Source organism: Cololabis saira, chromosome 11, assembly GCF_033807715.1.
Source record: "Cololabis saira isolate AMF1-May2022 chromosome 11, fColSai1.1, whole genome shotgun sequence".
In the NCBI taxonomy this organism is placed as follows: Eukaryota; Metazoa; Chordata; class Actinopteri; order Beloniformes; family Belonidae; genus Cololabis; species Cololabis saira.
This window is the reverse complement of record NC_084597.1, coordinates 11,263,584-11,288,300: the sequence shown is the minus strand read 5'-3', so window position 1 is coordinate 11,288,300 and position 24,717 is coordinate 11,263,584. Positions and strand designations below refer to the sequence as shown.

The 24,717-nt window shown below is 38.4% G+C and overlaps 1 protein-coding gene across 1 annotated transcript in view; it reads left to right on the top strand.

The window, feature by feature from the left end:
• The window catches only part of ntrk2b (neurotrophic tyrosine kinase, receptor, type 2b), a 41,480-nt gene extending 18,592 nt beyond the window's left edge, over positions 1–22,888 (top strand). The window contains exons 12-17 of the mRNA XM_061733709.1: positions 2,993–3,181; positions 5,716–5,846; positions 6,709–6,881; positions 9,926–10,166; positions 12,822–12,980; positions 20,218–22,888. Coding sequence (XP_061589693.1) covers positions 2,993–3,181; positions 5,716–5,846; positions 6,709–6,881; positions 9,926–10,166; positions 12,822–12,980; positions 20,218–20,403 — 1,079 coding nt within the window. The 3' untranslated portion in view covers positions 20,404–22,888. The remainder of the gene's footprint in view (positions 1–2,992; positions 3,182–5,715; positions 5,847–6,708; positions 6,882–9,925; positions 10,167–12,821; positions 12,981–20,217) is intronic.
• The last annotated feature ends 1,829 nt before the right edge of the window (positions 22,889–24,717 follow it).

Sequence of the window (24,717 nt, the reverse complement as noted above, 5' to 3'; positions counted from 1 at the left end):
CTTCCTACTTCTATCTGCTAAAGAAGAAGTAGCGTATTCTTCTTTGCATTTATTTTGTCTTAGTTTTGATTGTAATACCGGTTAGAGCGCCCCGAGCGGTGGAAGAAAAATCCACAGAATAGCTGCACCTTTGTATAAGCCGCATGGTTCAAAACCTATAAAAAAAGTAGCGGCTTATAGTCCAGAAAATACGGTAATTAAAGGGGGGTAAGTAATTTCTGGACGTCATCATGGCAGTTATTTGAACACGTCACAAAACATAGAGCTTCTCACTTCCTGTTTTTAATGAAAGCAAACCTTTCCTCCCCCACTTCATGTGGAGCAGCATGTAACCCCCTCGTTTCCCAGACATGACCCTCCTCCAGTGATTGACTGCAGCAATATTTGTCATTGAGAGTACATTCTCTCTTTTTGGGTTAGAAATATTTTATTTTATTTTTTTATTTTAATGTTTATTTAACAGGGACGATACATACAACATTGTCACAAAGAATGAAAAATGTGATGCATGCAAGACGTCTAGCTTCAGCTAATTTGCAGTCTTTGTCCCTGGTCAGGCAAAAGAAGGATAAAAGATATTGAATACAAAATACAATAATACAAATACAGTGAATAATGCAGCGAACAGATATCATAAACAAATAAACACAGCTCCAAAATTTAGATTAAAAATTGCACAAGTTAAATACATTAAACATTAGTAAAATACTGTACTGACAATGACTTGAAAGTTAATGTTCGCATTTCTGCTGCTGCTTAAGCCAATGTTTAGCTTTGGCACTAAACATCCTTAATTCTGTTTGGGATTTTATTTCTGGTGGTAAAGAATTCCATAGGCGTGTACCCAGCACTGAAAGGGATGACTGACCAAATGTTGTCCTGCATCTTCTAATTTTACAATTTTTTTTCATTTCATTTCATTTCATTTTTATTTATTCCATATCATGGAAACAGTTCACATATGTTCCATTCCACGATGGAAAAGGGGCAAGAAGAAGAAAGCCTTATATACCAAGCCCCTTTCTCAAAAAAAATAAAACAATTCATATGAAGATGGTCTGTCCGTCTGTTCAACAATCACTACTTATATAATACCAAAAAAAGAAATAATGAAAAAACAAAACAAAAAAAATAAGAAAACATACACACTAACTCACCAACAATATAAAAACAAAAACAACAAAATATATTTTACCCGTTGAATTCATATTGTCTAATTGTGTGGTCTTTATACAATTTCTTGAACTGTTGAATATTTTTGCAATCTTTTAAATCAGTTGTTAAGGAGTTCCATAATTTTACACCACTTACTGAAATACACATTTGTTTTAAAGTAGTTTGTGCAAACGGATGTTTAAAATCAAATTTCCTTCTATGGTTCTTATCTTCTGAACTAAACACAAAAAAACGTTGTATATTTTCAGGCAATATTCTGCTTTTTGCCTTGAACATAACCAATCAAGTCTGTAACTCAACAATATCTTTAAGTTTAATTAATCCTGCATTGATAAAAAGTCCATTGGTGTGTTCTCTTGCCTCCTTTTTATGTATGATCCGTACTGCTCTCTTCTGTAAAATAAACAAAGGCTTGATATTTGTTGTGTATGTATTCCCCCAAACTTCGACACAATAACTAAAATAAGGCAAAATAAGTGAGCAATACAAAATTCGCATTGTCTTGTAATCTAAAACATGTTTCACTTTGTTCAAAACAAAAATATTCTTTGATACCTTGGTTTTAACATAATTTAACTGAGATTTCCATGTGAGGTTTTCATCAATAATTACACCCAAAAATCTAAACTGATACACTCTTTCAATATCCGATCCATCGATACACAAAGACACCTTTTCATCCCTTTTCTGTTTAGAAAATACCATGAACTTAGTTTTTTAAAAATTAAGTGATAACTTATTCTAAATTTTGGTTGCTCATGCTCCTTGTCATTGTCCCACAGTTGTCTGCTTTGATAAAGATCTGTGACATTGCTTGTGGGGCCAAATACAGTATGTGTGTAATCGCTTACCCTACCTTTAAGTGTTTTGGAAACATCTGCGTGATGAGGCTGAATCTTCTCATCTGACTTTTGGCAAGAATTAAATGAACTAATATAGCTGTTTTTCCTGAAACGTACATGTTGAAGATTTGTTGACCGTTCAGATAATAGGACACTACCATAAAATGCTGTGTGTACAATAGGGCTGGGCGATATGGACCAAAAGTCATATCTCGATATTTTCTAGCTGAATAGCGATACTCGATATATATCGATATTTTTTCTCTGCCATAATTGGGGTTTCCCCCAAAGCATTATAGCATAGTATCTCTGTTAGCTTCATTTTTTTCTGAGGCAAACCCTTAAAAAAACAGTCAGTTTTAATACAAAGCCTCGTGCCAAATGTCACACAGGTACCTTTATTAACAGAGGTCTGCACAATATCAAAATGTATAAAACAAATGAAATAAAAATAAACTGCCTGCATATATAGAATAAAAATGCTTCTTGAATAAAATAAAACAAATATCCCTTTCCTGCATAACAATTAAATTAAAATACACTGTGCAAATAATACAATGTAGACAGTAACAGGCAGACTTTTCCACTGAGGTTGACAGTTAACAAAACATTTGTGCAAATCTCAAATAAAACATTCAAGTCAATTTGTCACAAAATAAGCTATATCAAAATCATAAAAAAAAAAATGTAAAAATTTTTTATTTTTTTTTTAAATCGATATAAACGATATTGTCTCGTACCATATCGTGTTTGAAAATATATCGATATATATTAAAATCTCGATATATCGCCCAGCCCTAGTGTACAATTACACACGTGAATAAAACCATTCAATGTGCTCTCATGATGTGTTCAACCTTCCACTCTCCTCTCCACTCCCCCCATCTCATTCCTCTCTCTTCATGACCAACGCCTTCCCCCTCTCCTCCTTCTGTTTCCTGACCACCATCTCCTTCTCCTCTGTCGCTCCCTAGGCTCCTCCTCGGTCATCAGTAACGACGATGACTCTGCCAGCCCTCTACATCACGTCTCCAATGGCAACAACACCCCGTCGTCCTCGGAGATGGGCCCAGACGCAGTGATCATTGGGTTGAAAAAGATTCCTGTCATTGAGAACCCACAGTACTTCCGTAACTCCGGCAGCATGCTGAAATCTGACACATGTGAGTTACCGTCGCACTCATCAAATGCCGTGTAACGTAGGCCTTTTCTGATAAATCCATGCAGGGATCACTGCTCGGCGGCGCCATATTGACCGTCAGCTTCCGGCTATATCATGATAGTGACCCCTGCTCTGGGGGCCGACTGGACAGTCGATTTGTTCAGAAGGAAACTTTACACAGAGTTTAAACCTTTTAATTTCCTGCACAGCAACTATGAAAATACAATTGAGTTGAAACAATTAGCCCTGCAAATCCACGAGTGATATATCCAAGGGCGTAGGTTTGCATAGGGACGGTAGGGACATAACACTACCAACTTTTCAGGAGGCTCAAATTGTCCCCACCAACTAGGGCTGTTCGATTTTGCCCAAAAATAAAATCTCGATATTTTTCTCTCAAAATCCGATTTTCGATTACGATTACGATTATTTTGTGAATTGACAAAAGGCAAAGAAATGATTTCAAATATGCTGTTTTTTTATTGAACATTTGCCACATTGGGCTTTAAGTGCAAACGTTGCTCTTATTAAACCAAAAATGAATGAATAAAGTGCAAAACTCTGTAAAATAAGTTGAAAAAAAGTTTAAAAAAATATAATAAAATATAAAGTTTTATCTCTGAAAAAAAAAAATCAGCAAATCAGCACTTGCAAACATACAGTAAGTTATATTTCCAATTAAATAAAACAAGACATTTTCTAATTAAACTAAACTGGGTCTTTGCATGCTAAATAATAATGCAACCCATGAAGGAGGTAGAGGTGCAAGTTTTTGCAAGTTTTTTGCAAGGAACACGAGCCGGTCTACCCGGTGGCATGTTACAACGCCCCCTCCTACACTAAAGAGCCTCTCCGATGGGGCACTTGTCGCAGGTATTGAGAGGTATTTCCATCAATCATTAATATGGTATCAATCATTAATATGTGTTCAGACAAGGTAAAAAAAAATAAAATAAATAAATAAATAAAAAAAAAAAAAGTGAAAAATCGATTTTACGATTTTCACATTTTAACATCGTTCTAATTACATAATCGCGATTACGATTTAAAATCGATTAATCGAACAGCCCTACCACCAACTTTTAAGCAACCTTATTTTCATTATATAATGAGTTCCGATATAAAGGTAATTTAGATTGTTTTCCCAAATGTTGTAAGGATAGAATTGACCCTACCATTATTAAGTGAATTATTTTCATTATGTTCAGACTTACATTTACCCCTTTTCACTTGCTGAATGTTCATTTTTTGTTGAGTTTGGCTGTGCTTGTGGACAAAAGCCGTAGTGTTTAACCTGAAGGAAGGTTCCATTTTATTTATTTTTGTTTTTTTCAGTTATATTTAATTTATTTATTTAGACAGACAATGTTGAGTGGTCTTAAGACAAATGTTTTTGCATTCTGGATAGTTAAGAGATTATTAATAAGTATGCTTAATACATTTATTGTGTATGTTAATATAATTTAAGTTATGTTCAAATATTGCAATTTAAATTGCTAATCAAATCCTGGAATATTCTGGACGTTTTCAAAATGTTTCTTTAGTAGTTTTTGAAAACAAAGGTTTGATTCGAACCGTGTATCAGGTGAACCAATACACATGAAAGTTAGTATAAGTCAATACAGATTTATTTTGCATTGATCATTTAGCCTATCAATTAATTAGGTTCATATTCGTGACAAATGTAGCCCTGACCCCCGTTCACCCAATCTGTTTGGTCTTATTAATGTCCCGTCCCCAGCAAATATGGGGCTAGAACAGTCTCATAATTCACAAATACACACGCCGATCCACAAATGCACAGGACAAAATTCACAAATGCACAGACCGATTCACAAATGCACAGAACAATTCACACGTGGGTATAGGACAATATACACAAATGTGTTTTTGATGCACACACAAATATAACCTGATTTACAAACGTTTTTTGTCTGTGAGCTGCGCTGGATTTGCGTGTGGCTTTTGAGATTGGCTGAAACAACGGAAGACATCTGATTGGTTGCAGATCCTTCAGTGTTAAAAAAAACATATTTGTGGATTGAGTCATGTCAGAGTCTCAAAAGTCACACACAAATCCAGCGCGGCTCACAGACAGAAAAAGGTTTGTAAATCAGGTTATATTTGTGTGTGCATCAAAAATACATTTGTGTATCTTGTCCTGCGCATTTGTGAATTTTGTCCTGTGCATTTGCGGATCGGCGTGTGCATTTGTGAATCGGTCTGTGCATTTGTGAATCGGTCTGTGCATTTGTGAATTTTGTCCTGTGCATTGGTTGATCGACATGTGCATTTGTGAATTTTGTCCTGTTCATTTGTTGATCGACATGTGCATTTGTGAATTATGAGACTGTTCTAGCTCCATAAGCAAAAAGTGTACATGCAGGTTATGCTGTTATATCGTCCCTACCAATGTTGAGACCAAACCTACGCCCTTGGATATATCCCAGTCCAAATTTCTGACTGACCCCAACATCGTCAGTAAATAATCCAACGGATGACCTTGTGAGTAATTCGATCTCTTCTGCACTGAAGTTGTCCAGCACATCAAGAGACACCAGATCGTGCTGAAGCGGGAGCTGGGAGAGGGAGCCTTCGGGAAAGTGTTTCTCGCCGAGTGTTACAACCTCGTGCCACACCAGGAGAAGATCCACGTGGCAGTTAAGGTACAGATCCCGAAGCAACTTGTGGTTAATCCGGTTTATGTTCCTGTGAATAACCATCGCCGTCAGGGGCGTCAATTGGGTATACCAAAGTATGGCAGCCGCCACACCTTGGCTTCAAGGGAAATGTTATGTTTGTTTTTTAAATACATTTATGGAATTACTCTGTGTCTATTTGTATTGATTATTCTATTACTTAATACATATAGAATAACTACAAATGCAAATCAGAACAACATGATCGATTTCACTAGTTATTATACACTGCAAAAACTCAAAATCTTAACAAGAATATTTATCTTATTTCTAGTTAAAATGTCAAATTTTTTGTCAAAGAAAATCTCATTACATTTAAGACAAGACTCAAAAACAACCATTTTCACCTGTTTCAAGTAGATTTTCACTTAAAATAAGTGGAAAAATCTGCCAGTGGAACAACATTTATTTGCTTGTAATGAGAAGATAAATCTTGTCCCACTGGCAGATTTTTCTACTTATTTCAAGTGAAAATTTACTTGAAACAGGTGAAAATGGTCAAATAACAAGTTATTTTTCTGGTGATGACTCTTGTTTTAAGTGTAATGAGATTTTTTGACTAAAAATGAGACATTTTAACTAGAAATAAGACAAATATTCCTTTTTTTTGAGTTTTTGCAGTGAGCGAGACTGCATTTGAAAAAGTTCAAATTTTCTTGACCACACAGATAAGCTATAGCAGACTTCTGTGATGAGTATTTGCTGGACGTGTTGATTGATACTCTAGTTAAGTTCTGTGACTCGTAACCTTGCCATACCTTAGCTTCCACTGAATTGACGCCACTGATCGCCGTGCGTCTGTTGTCTGTGTGTCGCTACCTTTCACCAGACTCTGAAGGAGGCCAGCGAGAGCGGCCGAGCGGACTTCTACCGGGAAGCCGAGCTTCTCACCAACCTGCAACACGAGCACATAGTCACCTTCTACGGCGTGTGCGTGGAGAGCGACCCGCTCATCATGGTGTTTGAATACATGAAACATGGTGACCTGAACAAGTTTCTCAGGTGGGATCATTTGGACACAAAAATAGAGGCGGAGGTTTGTTGTGAAGCCATTCAAGAGTAGGGTTGCCACCCGTCCCGTAAAATACGGAATTGTCCTTTATTTGAGAAAAAAATGTTGCGTCCCGTATTGAACTAATTCGGGACGCGATTTGTACCGTATTTTCATTAACTTTTACACCATATTCTAGTTGAATTATTGAAATAAATTAACCTTTACACCATATTCTAGTTGAATTATTGAAATAAATTAACCTTTACACCATATTCTAGTTGAATTATTGAAATAAGTTAACTTTTACACCATATTCTAATTGAATTATTTAAATAAGTTAACTTTTACACCATATTCTAGTTGAATTATTTAAATAAATTAACCTTTACACCATATTCTAGTTGAATTATTGAAATAAATTAACTTTTACACCATATTCTAGTTGAATTATTGAAATAAATTAACTTTTACACCATATTCTAGTTGAATTATTGAAATAAATTAACTTTTACACCATATTCTTCACCTGTATGTATATTATACACCTGGGCTGATGTGGACATACATAGCATAGGAGGATATTTCAGTTGCTAGTATGGTTGGCTGTCTGTACAGTCATGCAAGTTCAATGCTATTAAAGCACTTTAAACTTTAAATCAAAGCATTTTGTTTTTTTATATAAAAATTTTATATAAAAATAAACACATTTTTATTCAGTTTAGAAGTTTGGGGGCTTTTTTCTTTTGGCTCCTGCGCTGCTGAAATCAGGGCGTCCCTTATTTCTATTTCTGAAAGGTGGCAACCCTATTCAAGAGTCCTGGTTAGAGTGAAGATCATTATTTAACTTCTTATCGGCTCACGTTGGTTGAATTTATCCGTCTTGTGTGTAAAAGTGACAACTTGTGTTTTACTAGTTTTTCTTTGTTTTGGCTGGTGACCTGCTTCAGTCTTGTCATCACCATGAAGTTGCCTAGCAACCAGAGATGAAGCTTCACCCTCATGAAACAGTCAAGCACATAAGCCACTTTAAAGACCAACGTATTGCCTGCACAGATTCAACATACTGACTTTTTGGTTGATTTAATTGCTACTAAAGGTAGAAATGTATATAATTTAGGAAAGCAACTTAGTTAGTTAACTGATCTGTTAACGTGGAAATGGTTTGTAGGATTAACACATTAGCCGACCATCACACCCATTCACTTTGTGAAAACTTTCACGTGAAATTGGTCTCGTACCCTCGCATTTCACTGCCATTTCACTGTACCAAACCAGTGGCAACAGGCTGGCAGTGGGCTTTATGCAATAAGTTACACCGTTGTGTCCCGTAGACTGTAAAAAACATTTCTGAAGAGCGGTTTGGAGTAGGGCTGGGTATCGATTCAAATGTCAAGAATTGATTCGATTCCGATTCTTAAGATTCAGAATCGATTATCACGATTTGATTCGATCCGATTCGATATTGATTTGGCTTAGTTTCATTTAAAATGTTTTTTGAGCTGTTGCCTGAATTATATGACTGTAAAATAACTAGTGAAATAATAATCTCACAAAGATTATTGTGAAATAACTAAGAAAAAAATAACTCAAACAGGCCTTTCAATATCCATTTAAAGTGCAAAAAAAGGAAAGAAATTGCAACAGTTCATGCAGTAAACAAATCATTTTAGCTTACTTAATTTATTCCGTCACCACGCACACATATTTACGACGGAGTATTAGGGCCAAACAAAAAAAAACAAAAAAAGGAAATTACGAGAATAAAGTCATAATATTACGAGAATAAAGTCGTAAAATTACGAGAATAAAGTCATAATGTAATGAGAATAAAGTCGTAAAATTACGAGAATAAAGTCATAATATTACGAGAATAAAGTCGTAAAATTACGAGAATAAAGTCATAATATTACGAGAATAAAGTCATAAAATTACGAGAATAAAGTTGTAAAATTATGAGAATAAAGTCATAATATTACGAGAATAAAGTCGTAATATATTCTAAATATATAAATATAACTTCACAAGATGCTCAATATTCCTCATTTTAACACAGGGAGAAGAAGCTCTTCCTGTTAGAGTTCTCATAAATTATATTCTCATAATATTACGACTTTATTCTCATAATATTATGACTTTATTCTATTACGACTTTATTCTCGCAACATTACGACTTTATTCTCGTAATTTTACGACTTTATTCTTGTAATATTACGACTTTATTCTCATAATATTACGACTTTATTCTATTACGACTTTATTCTCGCAAAATTACGACTTTATTCTCGTAATTTTACGACTTTATTCTCATTATATTATGACTTTATTCTCGTAATTTCCTTTTTTTTTTGGTCTTAGTTTGGCCCTAATACTCCGTCGTACATATTGCCATGAAGCACCTGGCATTTTTCAGACATGACAAACTGTGTGTCCGACTACTGGGATTAAAGTTAACCGGGCGAAATTGTAATGATGGAAAAAAAATAAAATAAATCGATCTTTAGACATAAGAATCGATTTTTAGGAATTAATATGAGAATCGATTTAGAATCGGAAAATCGATTTTTTTCAACACAGACCTAGTTTTGAGGCCTATCTTTCTAAATAAATACAACAGTGGCTACTAGCTCTTTCAGCCGATCCTTGCTGAAATATCTATAGAGCTGCCAGCAGACGTTTACAGCAGAATATATTGTTTCACATGTTGACTTGATGGCAAAATCACAAAATGACTGCCTCGTTTAGCCAACACTGGGTCCAACATGGGGCCCCATTTATCAGTCCATTTACATCTCAGATAAGTCCCACATGGTTCTGAATTTATGACTAAGCCCCTTATATGAAGACCATGGCTTATTTACTTTATTTCGACAGATTTAGATTTTTATGTCTTGTTTTTCCCTCTATAAAAGCCTGCAGTGCAAATGTGTAAAAATGCCCCTGATAATTACAGAATGAATTATTCATCAATAATAAAAAGGCTGCTTTTTACGATTTGTAATTGCTGTAGTTTGACTGAGTGCTCTCTGAAGTATTTAATGGTTTGTGGGTGCAGGTCACATGGTCCTGATGCCGTTCTCATGGCAGACGGTCAGCATAGTATCCTGGTGGAGCTCACCCAGTCCCAGATGCTGCACATTGCCCAACAGATTGCTGCTGGTATGGTCTACCTGGCCTCCCAGCACTTTGTCCACAGAGACTTGGCAACGAGGAACTGCCTGGTAGGAGAAAACCTGCTGGTCAAGATAGGGGACTTTGGCATGTCCAGAGATGTTTACAGCACAGACTACTACAAAGTGAGTTATTCTACATTTATATCACCTTCCTCACCTCCAGTTACACACTCATGGAAATGTACACTTGTTTTTTCTCTCTGGTTTACGTGTGAAATAGGCAGTACTAATAAAAACGGTCAAAATCATCCCCCCTTTCCATCCCTTATGTCATTTCATCATTTCATTTTACTGCTATTTCAACATTTAGTCATAACAAAAAATAACACCAAAAAAATAACTTATTTGACAATTTTCACCTGTTTCAAGTAAATTTTCACTTGAAATAAGTAGAAAAATCTGCCAGTGGGACAAGATTTATCTTCTTATTACAAGCAAAAAAAATCTTGTTCTACTGGCAGATTTTTCTACTTATTTTAAGTGAAAATCTACTTGAAACAGGTGAAAATTGGCGTATTTTCCAGTGATGAGTCTTGTTTTAAGTGTAATGAGATTTTTTTACTAAAATGAGACATTTTAACTAGAAATAAGACAAATATTCTTGTTAAGATTTAGAGTTTTTGCAGTGATCCATTTTACTTATCCTGTGAAGGACAGAATCATATTGATAAGTTCAGAAAACTGTTTTTTATTGTTGTGTTTTGATGTATTTGATGTAAGCCCAGTGGATATTTAAAGCTTACAGAAGGCTGCATTTAACTGCTGCTATGCCATTCCTGCAGTATTTCTGCAGGTGTTTTGGTCAGTGCTATTATTTGTAATATATTATATTATTTGTAATCAGAACAAATTATCTGTTCCCATATGATAAAATCCATCATCCCCCCTGATTTTTTTTTACAACTCGAGTACTGGAAATAGGTGTGGAAACTACAGAAATGAACAGGCCGAAATGAAGCTCTATAGGAAGAAATAAGAGATCTTTTATGTTTACAAAAACACAAAAAACATTAAATGCGGATTCTTTAATCTTCATGAAGTGACGTTTTCCATAGTAAAGTGAAGCAACAATGCAATAAAATAAAAATTGCATGAACAGTTTTCATTTTCTCCAGGAAAGATGTGAATTCATCCTTTCATTCAGCATGGAAAAGCAAGGCAAGCGTACTTGTACGGGACAGTTCAAAGTGTTTTACCTGAAAACATTTCTAAAAATGCATTAAAAAAAGAGTTTAAAAGCAAAATAAAAAAAATGAAAGAGAGACAGACATAAGTTACAATAAAAGAGAATGCAAGAAATAGGGTTTGTAGTACATTGTGGGAGAAATAAAAAGGTTTTCAACCTCAACTTAAAGCAACTGAGAGTTTCAGCAGCCCTGATGCATTCTGGGTTGGATGACATCATATTAACCCCCCTGTATGTAATTACCTAATGATGGATATTGTTCTTTAAGGACTTGATGCCATAAAACCCGCGAACAAAGCAAAAGCAGAACATTTTGAGGAGCAGAAGCATTTTATACCATCATCTATTGCGTTTCAGATCTCAGCTTGAGGCCCATAGTGCCCTCTGCTGGAGTCAGAAACACAAACACACACAGACAGATTTTTACACATCTCCTTCCTCTAAGATCACCATAAGCAGAGCCTGTCACCAACTCCTGATATCAAACACTTTTATCGAGAGGAAAGTGAATGCATGAACAAAGCAGATGATAGGAAGCTCCCGTCGTGCGCTGCAATGTTCCTCTCATTTCACAAATCAAATCATGTTACATGGTAAATTAGATCAAACAAGACAATGAATAAAACAGCTTTAAATTCACTTGTGTGCGTGAGGAGTTCTGGCTTATGACAGAACAATTCCACATTTTCAAAGTATTTTAAAGTCCATCTTGAATAATTTAAAAAATAAATTTAAATTACTTCGTCATATTTCCGATTTATATATCCCCTGAAATAAAAACGGTCAAAATCATCCCCCCTGTAAAACTGCCATCCCCCCTTTCCATCCCTATGTCATTTCATCAATGAATGTGGTTTTACTGCTATTTCAACATTTAGAGTCATCACCAGTTTCAAGTAAATTTTCACTTGAAATAAGTAGAGAAATCTGCCAGTGGGACAAGATTTATCTTCTTATTACAAGCAAAAAAATCTTGTTCCACTGGCAGATTTTTCTAATTATTTTAAGTGAAAATCTACTTGAAATAAGTGAAAATTGTTGTTTTTTCCAGTGATGAGTCTTGTTTTAAGTCTAATGAGATTTCTTTTACTAAAATGAAACATTTTAACTAGAAATAAGACAAATATTCTTGTTAAGATTTTGAGTTTTTGCAGTGATCCATTTTACTTATCCTGTGAAGGACAGAGTCATATTGATAAGTTCAGAAAACTGTTTTTATTGTTGTGTTTTGATGTATTAGATGTAAGCCCAGTGGAATAATTAAAGCTTACAGAAGGCTGCATTTAACTGCTGCTATGTCATTCCTGCAGTATTTCTGCAGGTGTTTTGGTCAGTGCTATTATTTGTAATATATTATATTATTTGTAATCAGCACAAATGATCTGTCCCCATATGATAAAATCCACCATCCCCCCTGATTTTTTTTTTACAACTCGAGTACTGTATATATCATAATTCCCAGCTTTGAGAATCTGCTTTTTAGATGATCTCTCACTTACCCTGGACTCCTCTGGTCATGAATGTCAGATGGTCAGCCCTCAGCTGACCTCGTAAACGGTTTCTCGTGGAGACTGACCTCTCCGTCTCTGCAGGTGGGCGGCCACACGATGCTGCCCATCCGCTGGATGCCTCCAGAGAGCATCATGTACCGGCGGTTCACCACAGAGAGCGACGTATGGAGCCTCGGCGTGGTGCTGTGGGAGATCTTCACCTACGGAAAGCAGCCCTGGTACCAGCTCTCCAACAATGAGGTCAGTCATGCGATTAATGTACAGCTTCAGGTAAAATTATGTACAACCACACATGTATGCATGATTCGGTGTGTGTCTTTTTCTTTTTTTTTTTTGAGTGACAGCTACAGTGGCGTCAATTCAGTATGGCAAGGTATGGCAGCCGCCACACCTTTGCTTCAAGGGAAAATGTAAATGTTTGTTTTTTAAATACATTTATGGAATTACTCTGTGTCTATTTGTATTGATTATTCTATTACTTAATACATATAGAATAACTACAAATGCAAATCAGAACAACATGATCGATTTCACTAATTATACACTGCAAAAACTGAAAATCTTAACAAGAATATTTATCTTATTTCTAGTTAAAATGTCAAATTTTAAATAAAAAAAATCTCATTACATTTAAGACAAGACTCAAAAACAACAATTTTCACCTGTTTCAAGTAGATTTTCACTTAAAATAAGTAGAAAAAAGATTTTTTTGCTTGTAATGAGAAGATAAATCTTGTCCCACTGGCAGATTTTTCTACTTATTTCAAGTGAAAATTTACTTGAAACAGGTGAAAATGGTCAAATAAGTTATTTTTCTGGTGATGACTCTTGATTTAAGTGTAATGAGATTTTTTGACTAAAAATGAGACATTTTAACTAGAAATAAGACAAATATTCCTGGTAAGATTTTGAGTTTTTGCAGTGAGCGAGACTGCATTTGAAAAAGTTCCAATTTTCATGAGCACACAGATAAGCTACATAGCAGACTTCTGTGATGAGTATTTGCTGGACGTGTTGATTGATACTGTAGTTTAGTTCTGTGACTCGTAACCTTGCCATACCTTAGCTTCCACTGAATTGACGCCACTGGACAGCTACATTGTAATCCATGATGCCAAACAGTTGGCTATCGTCACTTCAGGTACTTAGTATTTTGGATAATTTGTTGAACATGCACCGTTGTGTCAGCATTTGAGGCAAGGCTCCACCAGATGCCGCTGTGGAGCCTTGAAGTTAAGTGTAACACAATCTGTTATAGCAGAAGTAATAACTGACTCTCTTACGAAGACAATTTTCTTTTTTATATTTGTTTAAATATATTGTCAAAGGTATTCATCAGAATTTTGACAGGCGTAGTCAGGCCCCGTTTACACGGAGCAAAAACGGAGGTGTTTTCATGCGTTTTGGCCGTTCGTTTACACGAAAACGGAGCTCAAAGTCACCAAAAAGATCATTTCTGAAAACTCCGGCCAAAGTGGAGATTTTCAAAAACTCAGTTTTCACGTTTGCGTCTAAACAGAGAGAAACGGAGATTTAGGCTTCAGAACGTCACATTATGCAACAGAAACGTCACCAGCGTCATGAGTGCGACCTGTGTTTACAATTAGTTTGGCCACCGTCAATATTTTCTTGTATTTTACCTTAGTTTTATATTCTAAAGTCACACTTAAAAGTAACTCCACTTCTCTGTCACTCCAAACGAAAGACTCGTTCCGTCTTGGAAGTAAATTATGGTCCCGCGTTAAATCGACGCAGAGCCTACGGCGTAGGGTACGCGGCGATGCGCGCCGTACGGTGTGCGTCGCCGCGTACCCTACGCCGTAGGCTCTGCGTTGGTGTAACGCGGAACCATAAATCAGCCTTAACTGGAAGTTACACGTGTCATTTGTTGATGTTTTTTCAAGGATTCTGATTGGCTGGTATGACGTTAACAGCGTTTTTAAGCAGATTCGTCTAAACAAAGAGATTTTGAAAACGATCTTGTGTAAACGATGGAATTTTTCAAAACGTAGAGGGGGAAATATCCGGTTTTGTAAATACCCGGCTATGTGTAAACGGGGCCTCAGTCTATGCCTCTCCAAGTAGCTGAAAATGGGGCTGAACCCATGGGGGTGGTTGTTTAAATAATGAAACGCTGAAATCACAGTGCGCATGTCCAACACAGTCTCGGTAGATCGCCGCGGGACACAATTGACCCTTTGTCAGCCTTCTGATTGGTCCCTGCCTGACCAATCAGAAAAATCATTCTCCGTTGCAGAATCCGGGCAGAATATCTGGTTGGATAAAACAGCCGTCTCTCTCGTTCACATCAATGGAAAAAGCGTAGCTTTTATTTGCCTTGTATCGAAATTAAAAAAAATTATTATTTTTAAACGTTGTACAAGCAGCGTATCTTTATCTTCAAACTGGCAGAAATCCGATTTGTATTGTACTTGTACTTCCAATACAATGTCGGCTCGGCAGCAGGCTACAACCGCAAACGCGTTCATTTATTTATCTTAAAATGGTTAAGCGGCGTGTTTGGGGCACTTGTAAAAGTGACACCCGCTACCCAGAGAGAATCACAGGAATACATTTAATCCCAAAACCAACGGTAGATTACGAAAAATATCTGCTTTGGATAAAGCTATGTGGACGGCCATACTCGCAGTTCAACCCTTATACCGTGCTATCAGCTAAACTAATCAAAAGATCTCGTTTTCGCTGAAAACCTCCGTTTTTTAAACTCACTTCACAGTACCTGAAGTTTGTTTTTATTTATATCTAGTTGCTGTTGATTTTCTTTGGTCCAATAATTAGAAATAAAGTGATGTAAAACCCTGTTTTTACAAAGGAAGTGGACAGGAGAGATGACAGTTTTGTCCCACCTAGCAACGGGGCGGGGCTTGACAAAGGGTCAAATACGATGGCCCATACTGGGACCATCACATTTTAATATTGGGATGACTTATGTCAGTACGTAATGTATGTCAGTTTCGGTGGAGGGCAGGATGCGGAGCAAGGTCGTTTGGTTACTCTTCTTAGTTACAACGACAAAAAAAAGTAATGAAGTAGACTCCATTCATACAATATAATTTACATTGAATATAACGTCTGAATAAAAAAAAAAGGATCATAATTCTGAAGGCATGGTGACTTGCATCGTGTACCATCATTTACATCAAGACAAAACCCACTGAGCAACTTTGTGTTGTAAGCAGCGACACAGAAAAGTGAGATTCTATGGCTGTGTCCCAATTCAGGGGCTGGGTCCTTCTGAGGAGGCCACGCCTTCGAAGACCGCGAAGGCCGTACCGAAGGCTGGACGGACGCTAGTGAAATGAGACGGTCTAGCCTGTGGGGGATTTCCTGGTTGCGTCACCAGCTGTTCCCGCCCTTGTCCTGCGTCACTAAACAAAGTAGAAAGAAAGAAAGATAGACAGCAAGACAGACAGAAAGAAAGAAAGAAAACACGATAGAAAAGAAAGAAAGAACCAAAAAAAAAAAAAGAAATGGAGCCAGAAGTTTTTTGTTTTTTTTTGTTGTTTTTTTTCATTTTGTTGGAGGAGGAAGAGAGGTGTGTCCGCCGGCGCCGGCGGAAATAATATATTTTTCTGAAAAAATTTGAATCTGAAAATATTTTTCTGGAAATAAATATTTTTCTGGAAATAAATATTTTTCTGGAAATAAATATTTTTCTGACTGTGCGCAATGAATCTTGGGATATGGTGGGCCGCGGAGGATACACCGATGGATCCTTCAAACCTGCTTCAAACAGCGGGAAAAGAAGGCTGCATTTGTGGGCTGCATTTGAAGGAGCCTTCGAAATGGGACAGCCTTCGGCGCGCTGCTGTGACGTAATCGGCCTTCAAATTCAGCCTTCGAAGGACGCAGCCCCTGAATTGGGACACAGCTTATGTATAACTGTAGTCTATGGGGCCCCGCTGGCTTCTCATGGCCCCTGGAAACATGTCAGCTGCGAGGACTTAGAGTGTATAATTATTATTGCTTTATAGATAATATGGCTTGTTATGCTGTTGACAGTAGGCCCGAAAGAGCGAAGGTGGCACCAGAAGTGTAACATCCGTTGGCTGGCTAGCTTTGGGTGTGATGGGAGATGAAGCAGTCCGTGGCAGGTGGTGAAGGCCACTAACAGTAGGTGGTGAAGGCCATTAACGGTAGGTGGTGAAGGCCACTAACCGTAGGTGGTGAAGGCCACTAACGGTAGGTGGTGAAGGCCATTAACGGTAGGTGGTAAAGGCCACTAACCGTAGGTGGTGAAGGCCACTAACCGTAGGTGGTGAAGGCCACTAACCGTAGGTGGCGAAGGCCACTAACCGTAGGTGATGCTAAAGGCCACTAACCGGAGGTGGTAAAGGCCACTAACTGTAGGTGGTGAAGGCCATTAACGGTAGGTGGTGAAGGCCATTAACGGTAGGTGGTAAAGGCCACTAACCGTAGGTGGCGAAGGCCACTAACCGTAGGTGGTAAAGGCCACTAACCGTAGGTGGCGAAGGCCACTAACCGTAGGTGATGCTAAAGGCCACTAACCGTAGGTGGCGAAGGCCACTAACCGTAGGTGGCGAAGGCCACTAACCGTAGGTGATGCTAAAGGCCACTAACCGTAGGTGGTGAAGGCCACTAACCGTAGGTGGCGAAGGCGACTAACCGTAGGTGGTGAAGGCCACTAACCGTAGGTGGTGAAGGCCACTAACCGGAGGTGGTGAAGGCCGCTAACCGGAGGTGGTAAAGGCCACTAACCGTAGGTGGTAAAAGCCACTAACCTGAGGTGGTGAAGGCCACTAACCGTAGGTGGTAAAGGCCACTAACCGTAGGTGGTGAAGGCCACTAACCAGAGGTGGTGAAGGCCACTAACCGTAGGTGGTAAAGGCCACTAACCAGAGGTGGTAAAGGCCACTAAGCGTAGGTGGTGAAGGCCACTAACCGTAGGTGGTGAAGGCCACTCACCGTAGGTGGTGAAGACCACTAACCCGAGGTGGTAAAGGCCACTAACCGTAGGTGGTGAAGGCCAATAACCGTAGGTGATGAAGGCCACTCACCGTAGGTGGTAAAGGCCACTAACGGTAGGTGGTAAAGGCCACTAACCAGAGGTGGTGACGGCCACTAACCGTAGGTGGTGGTGAAGGCCACTAACCGGAGGCGGTAAAGGCCACTAACCGTAGGTGGTGAAGGCCACTAACCGTAGGTGGTAAAGGCCACTAACCGTAGGTGGTGAAAGCCACTAACCATAGGTGGTAAATGCCACTAACCGTAGGTGGTAAAGGCCACTAACCATAGGTGGTAAATGCCACTAACCGTAGGTGGTGAAGGCCACTAACCGTAGGTGGTAAAGGCCACTAACCGTAGGTGGTAAAGGCCACTAACCGTAGGTGGTAAAGGCCACTAACCGTAGGTGGTGAAGGCCACTAACCGTAGGTGGTGAAGGCCACTAACCGTAGGTGGTGAAGGCCACTAACCGTAGGTGGTGAAGGCCACTAACCATAGGTGGTAAAGGCCACTAACCGTAGGTGGTAAAGGCCACTAACCGTAGGTGGTAAAGGCCACTAACCGTAGATGGTAAAGGCCACTAACCGTAGGTGGTAAAGGCCACTAACCGTAGGTGGTAAAGGCCACTAACCGGAGGTGGTGAAGGCCACTAACCATAGGTGGTGAAAGCCACTAACCATAGGTGGTGAAAGCTGCTAACTGTAGGTGGCGAAGCCCACTAACCGGACCGCTGCTAGCCTTGGTTGTGCAGCTAGTAGTAGCTCTGGTGGAGCTCAGTCGGAACAGACCTCGTTTCAGATGTCGTTTCGATCAGGATGAAGGTAAAGGAGCGTTAGTAAGCATGAGTTAAGCAAAGCTGAAATAACTTGCATGTGGTAATCGATGTAGGCAGCACCTGCCTCTGAATTATCCGGGGTTAGCCGGAGTCGGTTGGGCGTAGTGGGCTCCTCTCAAGTTGGCACAAGTCCAAAGAAACAGGCTTCAGATGCTCAAATGACGTCTTGGAGGGTTTGTCCAGTTCTTCGTCTACAGTATAATCTGTCTGATTACATCACACTCAACCTGTTTATTGTTTTTAATACCTGAGACTTCCGTGAAAATATAAGTGGAAAGAAAAACATAAATTCAGGAGTACAGTTGTCCTGTAAAACTGATTCACTAGCATGAGTTGCATGTTTGCTTTCCTCTGTTCTGCTTCGTAACGACAGACTCGGCACCTCAACTTCTCATTCTGCAACAGCTTTTCAGATGACATTGAAACCCTCACAATGCAGACGGTGCAAAAATCACCATAGATCAAATTTCACCAAAGAAGCATTAAACCTTTTATGAAACCAACACCACAGCGGTACCAGATGTACAACAGTCCCACTTCTCTTGTATTTCAAACAAGACCTACACAATATATATATATATATATATATATGTATATATATATATATATATATATATATATATATATATATATATATATACAGTGGGGAGAACAAGTATTTGATACACTGCCGATTTTGCAGGTTTTCCCACTTGCAAAGCATGCAGAAGTCTGTAATTTTTATCATAGGTACTCTTCAACTGTGAGTGACAGAATCTAAAAAATAAATCCAGAAAATCACATTGTATGATTTTTAAGTAATTAATTTGCATTTTATTGCACGTGTGGACGGGGTCTAACTCCACTTCTCTGTCACTCCAAACGAAAGACTCTCGTTCAGTCTTGGAAGTAACTGGCAGTCAAGGCTGATTTATGGTTCCGCGTTACACCAACGCAGAGCCTACGGCGTAGTGTACGCGGCGACGCGCTCCGTACTGCCCCCTGCAGGTTTGGCTGCTCATAGCACCTTAACAGCGTTTTCATGCCGCTTCGTGATTCGGGATTTTTTTGAAAACGTAGAGGGGGAAATATCCGTTTTTGTAAATACCCGGCTACGTGTAAACGTGGCCTAAGTTCTGTTTTTCTGATGTATGAAATACTTGTCATGCAATAAAATGCAAATTAATTACTTAAAAATCATACAATGTGTATGTTTCTGGATTTTTTTTTTAGATTCTGTCACTCACAGTTGAAGAGTACCTATGATAAAAATTACAGACTTCTACATGCTTTTCAAGTGGGAAAACCTGCAAAATCGGCAGTGTATCAAATACTTGTTCTCCCCACTGTATGTGTACAAACCCAATGATTTCAACCATTTGAAAAATTTTTAGTAGTTTTAAATATCGAGAGGATGACTTTTAAAGGGGTTGACTGAATACGTAGTAAATAAAGTAAAATATATTTTCTTTCATCTTTAAAGTCTTCAATAATTCATTTTGGGAAGAATGGCATTCTCTTGATAACTGCATGCTCTGCATTGATGAATAAACACTGTGTAAAGGCAAAATTACGTGGTTTAGTTTTGTTTCTCTATTTCAGACACACAGCATGCAGGCGTAGCTTTCCTTCATGATTTAATACAGAAACAGTGCATTTTCCCGCTGTCTCCTGCAGGTGATTGAGTGCATCACACAGGGCCGAGTCCTCCAGCGGCCCCGTACCTGTCCTAAAGAGGTGTACGACCTGATGCTGGGCTGCTGGCAGAGGGAGCCCTACATGAGGCTGAACATCAAGGAGATCTACGGCATGCTCCAGAGCCTGGCCAAGGCCTCGCCGGTGTACTTGGACATACTGGGCTGACGCGCCAGCATCTGTGTGTGTAATGTGTGTGGCTGTGTGCTTTTGTCTGTGGACAAGTGTTTGTGTGTTTGACAGCAAATTCTGAGACAAAGAGAGGAAAAAAAAAAAATGGGAGCGAGGAAATTGATGGTTACGTGACCGCATCTATGTACAGAACCTGGCTGTAAATGAGACTGTAAATGCCAACGGTCCATGTCCTTATTACATCAACAAAAAGCCTTAAATTTGGAGTTTTGCTTCTTTTTTTTTTTCCTTTTCTGAATAGTTTGCAGATTTTCTGCAGCATGTCTCACAAAAGGAAACCAAAACGCATACAGCATTATGTATCTTTACCCAAAACCTTTAATGCTTCAGACACACAAGAGTAAATATAATCAAACGGCTCATTCTGTCGACATTCACTGCATTAATTGCACTGTATTCCATATTTGCTGAGAACAAATAAAGGGAAAATAAAGTCTTACTCTTTGACAGAGTGTACAGACACGTGTTTGTAGATAGTTTTATGAAGCCAAATGATTTAAACGAGTTGTTTTTGAGTCATATGCACACATTTTAGACACAAGTCTATGATTTTAGCAGTTAGTAAAACTCAGTGTTATAAACCCAGAAGGGCGTTTGTTGCCGTATTCTTTCAGTTTTCATTCAGAAGAAGCATCTAAAGCACAGAGAGTGGGGGACTTGACAGCACAGGTCGTTTTGGTTTTTTGTTTCCCGTTCACCAGCAATGCCATTTAGAAAATCTTTGTTGTTTGGTGGCCTGAAATTGTAAGTGATGCGATTGTGTCTTTCGGAGGCAGTTTCTGACCTCACGGGTGTTGATGAGATTGAGTTCACGGTATGCAAACAGGCTGTTTCGATGCACTCACATGGGTTATACACATTGAGGAGTTCAGGGATTTCAAAGGGCGCGCTTTAAAGATCTCATCTTTGATTCTATATACAGTTGAGGGTGTGAAACTGTGAGGAAATGATTAAGAGCCCGACTGCTCTTAAGGTGACACGGGGATGCTTTTCATCTCAAGTTGCTGCCCTTGTCAGCCAGGCGGCACAGTGGCAGTGAAGCACATTTGCATGGGCAAAAAGTGGTTTTAAAATGCACTCTTGTAATATCTTCAATAGTTTTGTTTACCTGAGATTAAAAAAAAAAAAAAAGAAAAAGAAAAGAAAAAGGGGCACTAAAAAAAAAAAAAAAAGTCCAGAAGGACCTTCTGTATAAACCCTTTGCAAAAACTCCCACCATGTTCGTCTGTATGGAGGTGTGCAGCAGTGAAACGTGCGTTATGTTTCCCGAGTGCACTTTGTAGCGTTTACTAACCCCTAATGCACAACCTGAGCAGCTGTGCTCAGCTCCATCCTCAGCCTCAGCTGCACCCGATAACATCAGCCCAGCTGTGCTGACAGCAAGTCCAAAACTCATACACGTCGTCCCTGAAAACAGCAGTTTCCGTGCCGCTTTATGTTTTTGTACAGTGCTCTGTATCATAGTTATGTGTCCGCTGTACATAAAAACCGCTGTTCATTCTGTACAGTTCATAAACTTGTCCATATGAATAGTAGGCTATGTTTAATAGTATAATCCGTTTTAAGCAGGTATCATGTCAAAAACTATGTGACATCTAATGAAGACAACGTGTTATGGGCCTCTGGCAATACATTACTAATTGTAAATACGATTTTATTTGTGCGACGTTGTATGATTTCTCTGTGCTTGTTCATAACACACCGGTGAGAATACAATCCTTTTTTTTTTGGCAACCTTTGATATGGAGAGGACTTTGAACAAAGTGTGTTTTTTCTCTAAAGAAATAAAAAAAACTTAAATTAAAAAAAAAAAATTAAAAAAAAGATAAGATCTCTCTTCTCCACTGTGATGGAGAGCTCACACGGATGCCGTCTGAGAAGCTGCCTGTCTGTAGGAGGACAACAGACTCTAAACATCAGGATCACTCCTCGCCAACAGGCGTCCCAGCAGGCGTGTGGCCGAAGGCGAGGAGGTCAAAGGTCACCTCCTGGCCAAAATCCACCGCTTTGACCCACCTCTGACGGACTGTAGCCTAATAACTGTGACTTTGCATCATGAATAGTATATTATTTTGAATGTAATCTAGACAGGTGGGGACCTTTTTTGAATGTAATCTATCTGGGGGGGGACAGGGGTGTCTTACTCATTTTTTTTTGTAAATATATAGTAAAAGAAAAAAAAATCCAATTTCAATTCCTGTGTAGATACATTTTAATTATTATGTGAATACAAAGACAGAGTATCTGTATTTGTGCACGTGGATTTGCACATCTGATCGCAAGTGTGCAAGTGTGTGTGCGCGTGCGCGCGGGTGTTGCTGGCAGATGTAATCGTGCTTTAATCAGCCAGTCCTACCGGTCATTTCCACGCTTTGTGCATCATGTGAGTAGCTTATCCGCAATTAATGGAAATGTTTCTTGTGATACTGTGCATTTAATAAAGGTGGTATGTCTTACAATATCCTTGTTGCCCTCCTTGTGGGTTTTTTTTTGACGTATGGAGCAAAATTCGGGGTAAAAAGCAAACACATGCAATGAAGCAATTCACAAATCAGGAAAAACTTCAAAAGTTAGACTTGTTGGGAGTCGATGTTGGCTATCGAGCCGCCAGTATAAGGGAGTATAAACAGGTGTGAGCAAATCATCGGTTTGGTATGTTCTTCAAAAGATGAAAAGAAAGAAAGCGCTGGTGAGCTCAACGACATCAAAAGTCCTGGAAGAAAACTAGGATGATCACAGGATCTAGGGCTGTTCGATTAATCGATTTTAAATCGTAATCGCGATTATGTAATTAGAACGATGTTAAAACGTGAAAATCGTAAAATCGATTTTTCACTTTTTTTTATTTTATTTTTTTTTAACCTTGTCTGCACACATATTAATGACTGATGGAAATACCTCTCAATACCTGCGACAAGTGCCCCATGGGAGAGGCTCTTTAGTGTAGGAGGGGGCGTTGGAACATGCCACCGGGCATCCCTCAAGCCAGACGCGGTAGACCGGCTCGTGTTCCTTGCAAAAAACTTGCAAATGTGAATAGCAAATGTAATGACTGACATTACACACCTCTACCTCCTTCATGGGTTGCATTATTATTTAGCATGCAAAGACCCAGTTTAGTTTAATTAGAAAATGTCTTGTTTTATTTAATTGGAAATATAACTTACTGTATGTTTGGAAGTGCTGACTTGCTGATTTTTTTTTTTTTCAGAGATAAAACTTTATATTTTATTATATTTTTTTAAACTTTTTTCAACTTATTTGACAGAGTTTTGCACTTTATTCATTCATTTTTGGTTTAATAAGAGCAAAGTTTGCACTTGAAGCCCAATGGGGCAAATGTTCAATAAAAAAACAGCATATTTGAAATCATTTCTTTGTCTTTTGTCAATTCACAAAATAATCGTAATCGAAAATCGGATTTTGAGAGAAAAAAATCGAGATTTTATTTTTGGGCAAAATCGAACAGCCCTAACAGGATCCTTTCCTTGGTGAGGCAAAAAAGGGCTTCACAACCTCACCAGAAGCCAAAAAACCTTCTGGAGAAGGTAGTTTCCTCATTGTCAAAATAGACAATCAAGAAGTGTCTTTATCACTGTGAATAAAAGTTGTTTACAACAAGATGATAATATTCAAGAACGGGCCCCCACAAACAAGCGAGGAGCTGAAGATAGCTGAAGGGAAGCATCTCCAGGAAGGAAATGTGTCCATGAACTCCAGACATTGACCTAAAAGGATTTTCATCCATGTATTAAAAATGACGGTTATATATAGTTTCATCATATTGACATATTTTTTATATACTAGTATTTCTTATTATTTATTTTTCTTCTCCTTCTTCTTCTTATTATTGTATATACTGTTTATAGTGTTTTTTATTATTACTGTGTGATAACTATTTTTATTGATGCCTCTTGTTTTTTGCACTATCCCCTTTGCTGCTGTAATCTGCAAATTTCCCCTCTGTGGGACTATTAAAGGATTTCTTATCTTATCTTATCTTATCTTGTCCGGATACTTTTTAGTATCTGAAAATGGGGGTAGTTTGCTTAAAATGTCTAATTTCTTCACCATATTTTTGAGAGTCCTCAGAAGTTACAGCTGAAAGCTAAACTTTGATCGCAATTGTTTAATGAAAAATATATGCCATGATTTAATAGTTTGTTGATCCACCTGCAGCAGAAATCATTTGATGTAGACGCTCCTGTCCAAACCGCCTGATGCTGTAATTTAACCATCCAGATGACAGAAAAAGGTGCTTCTGAATAATTCCTGCATTTACTTATAATT